Genomic DNA, 6,565 nt, shown 5'->3' with positions numbered 1-6,565 from the left:
AAGTTGAAAAACCCGTGAAAATCCGGATGTGAACCTAAGACTTGGACATAAAGAAGATTGTGTCTCCATTCGTGAATTGGCAACAGGATCCTGCAAAGTTCAAAACGGATTAACACAGATTGGATTAAGGACTCAAAGTCGAAGTAAGGTATTTTATTTTCTCAAGAAGTTGAGATTGTGAAGTAAATGTGACTTTTATGGTTTTATCAATGCGTGATAAAAGAACTCACGGGTAATAAGACTACCTGTTCGAGTATTGAAGTGTGTGTTTATTCAGAAATAAGCAAATACATGAGGGATTATATGTCACTTGAATCGTGTATACACTGAATTGGACTTATCACATAGGATTACGGAACTCAAGAACTGTAAGTTACATCAAATATTTCAAGATTATTGGAACTGGTGTTGAATTGATTTGAAATCATGGCAAGTAGAACATTGAGTGATGCTGTTACGAGTGACAAAGAACTGATTCATGAACCTTTAAGAAATGCTAAATCATTAATAACTGAATCAAGATTAAGAAAACAGACTGAAAAGGGCCAAAATTATGTTTTGAACATGGCACAGGATAAAATGAAATTCTTATACAAGCAGGTTTCTTCAAAGATAAAGGACATTGAATACTTGATGAGCTCTGATGCAGATTTAGATGCCGTCAAAAATGAATTTGAAGATTGGAAGGAATTATGTGACAAGTTTCAAGAATCGGCTAAAGCTTATCATGAAAAACTTCATAGCCAATCAGCTAAAGACGATGAAGCAACTTGGTTCCAATCAAAGCTATGCACCTTTTCGCAGTTTGAAAGAAATGTTACCTCCTTCATTAAACATTACAGTACGGGAGATGACATTAGACCAGAAGATAGCGTTTCTCAAGTTGGATTACCTAAGGGTTCAGTAATCTCCTCTGCCTCCTCTGCCAAAATGGAGATCCTAGCGAAAAGGGCCGAACTTATTGCCAGACAAAAATGTTTAGAACGAAGACACCAATTAGAAGAAGAAGAAAACAGATTAAAACAAAGACGAGAAAGATTAGAACTTGAGACAGAAGTAGAAATTGCCGATGCCCAGTATGAAATTTTTGACCAGTATGACCGAGAATCACACAGTTCTCGAAAACCAGAAAGTTCACTAAGGCCCTTCAAGCAAGTAAAGACCCGAAATAAAGATTTGAACCAAGAAGCTGAAGAATTTACCCCTATTCAGAGTACAAACCTACAGGTTGGAGTCCACAATTCAAAATTTGATGAAGTATGTAAGCAACAGAATGAGATAATCCAGCTAGTGGTAGAACACCAGAAATTGGCCACGTTACCCACTAGGAAGATTCCTGTGTTCAGTGGTGACCCACTACAGTTTAAGCCCTTCATACAAGCATTCGAGCATGGCATAGAAGATAAAACCATCAATCCAAAAGATAGGCTCTATTACTTGGATCAGTACACCAACGGTGAACCGAATGACTTGGTAAGAAGCTGCTTATTCATGAACCCTGAAAGTGGCTATGAACAAGCCAGGTCACTTTTGGATAAGAAATTTGGGAACAAGTACAAGATAGCAACAGCTTACATGGACAAAGCATTTAAATGGCCGGCTATTAAGTCAGAGGACAGCGAAGCACTCAACAGCTTTGCTGTATTCCTGACCAGCTGTGGAAATACCATGACCGATATCGACTATCTAAGAGAATTAGAACATCCAAAGAACATCAGAGAGTTGATCCAAAAGTTGCCATATAAGTTAAGAGAAAGATGGAGAACAGTTTCGTTTAATATCTTGGAAAGGAGAAATGTCACCTTTGCGGACCTTGTTGGTTTCGTAGATAAACAAGCACAGATCTTGTCAAGCCCATTGTTTGGCAATATCATCGACGACATCCAAGTTCAAGCAAGACCAAAGATGAAAGAAGCGCCAAAGAGATATAAGAGCTTTGCTACCGACACATCAAAGTCTGAATTAGGTCAAGAAACTGCCACCAGGGCAGCCTACCCAGTTCAACCAAAATTGATGACATCTGGTAAGCCATCTGCAACTAGAAAAAGAACAGCCAACACGTCTAGAGCATTCATCAAGCCATGCTGGTTCTGCAATGAGGACCACACCATGGAAATGTGTAAGGGAATGCAGTGTAAGACGTTGGATGAGAAGACTGACTTCTTAAGACCAAAGGGCTTGTGTTTTGGCTGCTTACAATTTGGACATATGAGTCGCGAGTGCCCCAGCAGATTGACATGTCATATATGTAAACTGAGACATGCAACCTGTTTTCATGACAACGGTAAGGACAGAGAAAAGAAAGAAATGGACCAAACGAAGCCAAAGGTTGTCACAAACAACAGTTTGGCTACGAGTGAGAGCGGGGACCACAAAGACTTGAGCTACATGCCTGTGGTCCCTGTTAGGATTAAAGTCAACTCTGGTGACAGATATGTCAAAACATATGCCTTCCTTGACAACGGCAGTTCAGCGACCTTTTGTACCAGCAAGTTGGCAGAGGAGCTCCAAGTCACTGGAAAGATGACAAACATAGTTGTCAGCACCATGACTCAAAGGAAAACTGTTAATACCTCCATCCTATCAAATCTAGAAGTTGGTGACATTGACGGAAACAATTGGGTCAAACTGCCTACTGTCTTTACACAGGATGAAATGCCAATTTCCACAAGCACAGTCCCCAAAGAAAAGTTCATCCATCAATGGCCCCATCTACAGGACGTCACACTACCACCTATAGATGCGGAGATAGGACTCCTTATTGGCAACAATGTCCCAAGAGCAATGGAACCGTATGAGATAATCAACAGCGATGGTAACGGGCCCTATGCAGTCAGAACCATTCTTGGATGGATTGTAAATGGGCTAGTACAGGAATCAGAATCTCCCAGTGAGATCTCAGTAAACAGGACTGATGTTCTTGGAGACGAGAAATTGGATCTTCAGTTAATAGGATACTTCAACAGGGAGTTCAACGAGCGCATCAGTAATGATCAACCTGAGATGTCAAGAGACGACAAGCAATTCTTAGACATCATGAACTCCTCAAAGACACTGACAGGAGGACATTACCAGATGTCACTCCCATTCAAAGATGCCCAATTAGATTTGCCCAACAATAAAGTACAAGCTGAGCAAAGAGCCATTTCACTAAAGAAGAAATTTAAGAAGAATGAAAACTTTTATGAAGACTACAAGGTATTCATGAAAGATCTCCTGGACAAAGACTATGCCCAGAAAGTACCAGAGAATAAGAAAGACCGTAAGGATGGAAAGGTGTGGTATATACCACATCATGGTGTGTACCATCCAAAAAAGCCAGAGAAGATACGAGTTGTATTTGACTGTGCAGCAACTTTCAGAGGGAAATCTCTAAATGACCACCTTCTACAGGGGCCGGATCTAACCAATACCCTACTGGGAGTGCTCCTGAGATTTCGCCAAGAACCAATAGCTCTGATGGCAGACATCGAAGCTATGTTTTACCAGGTTAGAGTCGAACCAGACGACTATGATGTTCTGCGGTTCCTATGGTGGCCCAATGGAAACTTGGATGAAGAATTACAAGAATATCAGATGAAAGTGCACTTATTTGGCGCGGTCTCATCACCAAGTTGTGCCAACTTTGCCTTGAAAGAAACAGCGAAGGACAACATGGACTTGTTTGGCAAGGAAGTTGTTCATGCTGTTGAAAAGAGTTTCTACGTGGATGACTGTCTTACTTCAGTCCAATCTGAGAAAATGGCCATTGAAATGTCACATAAGCTGAGAGAAATCTGTAAGAAGGGTGGATTTCGCTTGACAAAATGGATAAGTAACAGCAGAGCTGCAATAGAATCAATCCCAGGAGAGGAGCGAGCCAAAGAAGTTAAAGACTTGGACATGGATGATGCTTTACCAATCGAGAGGGCATTAGGTGTACACTGGTGCGTCGAATCAGATACATTTAAATTCCGGATTGCAATCAAAGACAAACCAATAACGAGAAGAGGAATACTGTCAACTGTCAGCTCCATCTATGATCCATTAGGATTTGCAGGCCCTTATGTTCTCAAAGCAAAGGGAATTCTACAAGACCTCTGCAGACTTAAGATAGGATGGGATGACGTAATCCCCGTTCCCTTGCAGAAGGACTGGACCAAATGGTTGTCGGAACTACGCAGGCTTGAGGAAATGGCGATTAGAAGATGCATTCAACCAAATGATAGTAATCAGAAGATGGTATCTCAAATACATCATTTTTCGGATGCCAGTGAAACAGGTTACGGAACTGTTTCTTACCTAAGACAAGTCAGTAGCACTGGTCAAATTCATTGTGCATTTCTCATCAGCAAATCAAGAGTTGCCCCACTTAAGCAGATCACGATACCAAGAATGGAGCTATCAGCCGCTACTTTAGCAATACGGGTAGACAGTATGCTCAAACGAGAGCTGGAAATGCCAATTGACCAAACTTACTTTTGGTCAGACAGTATGTCAGTTTTAAGATACATCGCCAATGATTCAAAGCGATTCCATACTTTTGTGGCAAATAGGCTGTCAGTAATTCATGAAGGCTCAAGCCCATCTCAATGGAAGTATGTGGACACTCAGAACAATCCTGCTGATGAAGCATCTCGAGGACTGTCAATAGATGCATTTCTGAAAGATACCAGATGGCTCTCTGGACCAAAGTTCCTGTGGGAAGATGAAGAAATGTGGCCTCAACAGACACACATTTTAACAGATATTCCCAAGAAAGACGTTGAATTAAAGAAGGTTGCCCGAGTCAACTTGATAGACTACAGCAAGCCATGTAAGGAAATAGACAGCCTTATCAGTCATTATTCTGACTGGTTTGCACTGAAGAAGGCTATCGCATGGGTGCTCAGGATACGGGAAGTACTCCTGGATCGCAGTCAAAAGAAGAAGGCAGGATTAGCACCTCAGCAAAGCATGCCTGTAGTGTTGACTGTGAAAGACTTAGAAAATGCAGAGAAAGCCATTGTTTGCTATGTTCAACAGCAAGACTTTTCAAGTGAACTTGAAAGACTTAATTCAAACAAAGAGCTTGATTTGAACAAAGGTAGTCCAATCTCCAAGCTTGATCCATTTGTAGAAGATGGTGTGCTTAGGGTGGGTGGAAGACTAAGTCGCGCTAACATGCCTGAAAGCTCCAAACACCCAGTGATTCTACCAAAGAAATCCCATGTCTCGGAACTGATAATTCGCCATGTTCATCGTGAATGTGGGCATTCAGGCAGAAACTTTGTACTTTCAAAATTGTTTGAGAAATATTGGATTATCAAAGCCAATGCAGCAGTGAGGAAAGAAATACACAGATGTGTAACTTGCCGACGCAATCAAGTTGTAGCAGGTAAGCAAAAGATGGCTGACTTGCCAGCTCAACGTGTGACTCCAGATGAACCTCCTTTTACCTTTGTTGGAGTGGATTACTTTGGTCCATTTGATGTAAAACGTGGACGAAAGCATGAAAAAAGGTATGGAGTTTTGTTCACGTGCCTTACGACGCGTGCTGTGCACATAGAAGTGGCTTATAGCTTAGACACTGACTCTTGTATTAATGCATTGCGCCGTTTCATGGCTAGAAGAGGTCAAGTCAAAGTCATCAGATCAGATAATGGTACAAACTTTGTTGGAAGTGAGCGTGAGCTCAGAGAAGAGTTAGAGAACTGGAACAAATGTCAGATTCATCAAGAGATGTTACAAAGAAATGTTGAATGGACATTCAATCCTCCTGCTGGTTCCCACCATGGCGGCGTGTGGGAGCGACAAATCAGAACCGTGAGAAAAGTGTTGAGATCTCTGGTAAGAGAACAAACGTTAGATGATGAAACTTTGCGAACTGTGTTGTGTGAGGTAGAGGCTATTATCAATAATAGACCTATCTCCAGAGCATCAAGTGATCCAAATGATTTGGAAGCCCTCACTCCAAATCACTTGTTGCTCTTGAAAAGAAAACCAAATTTGCCACCAGGTATGTTTGGTATGGATGGTCATTATCCAAGACGGAGGTGGCGTCAAGTGCAGTACATGGCAGATCTGTTTTGGAAGAGATGGTTAAGAGAGTACTTGCCATTATTACAGGAGCGACAGAAGTGGGTGAAGCTTAGAAGAAATTTGAAGATTGGTGACATTGTGCTCATAGTGGACAATACTGCACCTAGAAACTCTTGGTCGATGGGCAAGGTTGTGAAGCTTATGCCTGACAGAAAGGGTGTTGTAAGACGGGTTGAGGTGAAAACCCAGACAAAGGTTTTGGACAGACCTATTAGCAAGCTATGTTTGCTTCTAGAGAGTGACGCTTAAGCTGTGTTTTGAGATTGTGTGATGTGGACACTGCCTTAAAGACAGGATCAAGACTTTGAGGCTTATGAAGTGTTGACAGTATAGAACATAGGATGTAATTCCTGTACAATGTTCAATGACAATGAGCTGTCTTGATGTTAAGATGAATGGCATTGATCAATATTGTATGTTTATTACATTCATGCATAATGTAAAAGACTAAGATTTAAATATGACAAACAGGATCATCTTATGTTATAGAATGTAGTTATGCAGC

General features: G+C 41.3%; 1 protein-coding gene across 1 annotated transcript; it reads left to right on the top strand.

Moving 5' to 3' along the window:
* Positions 1 to 564: 564 nt before the first annotated feature.
* On the top strand, positions 565 to 6,309 carry LOC139479299 (uncharacterized). Its single transcript, XM_071262160.1, has one exon. It carries the CDS (start codon positions 565 to 567, stop codon positions 6,307 to 6,309), a length of 5,745 nt encoding a protein of 1,914 aa, XP_071118261.1.
* The last annotated feature ends 256 nt before the right edge of the window (positions 6,310 to 6,565 follow it).

Source organism: Haliotis cracherodii, unplaced genomic scaffold, assembly GCF_022045235.1.
Source record: "Haliotis cracherodii isolate W230 unplaced genomic scaffold, xgHalCrac1.p SCAF_4, whole genome shotgun sequence".
In the NCBI taxonomy this organism is placed as follows: Eukaryota; Metazoa; Mollusca; class Gastropoda; order Lepetellida; family Haliotidae; genus Haliotis; species Haliotis cracherodii.
The sequence above is the reverse complement of the archived record's forward strand: the minus strand, read 5'-3'. Positions and strand labels throughout refer to the sequence as shown.

What these genes read in the sequence shown, in the direction of transcription:
- LOC139479299 (XM_071262160.1), top strand. Translation starts at nt 565, where the DNA reads ATGGCACAGGATAAAATGAAATTCTTATACAAGCAGGTTTCTTCAAAG.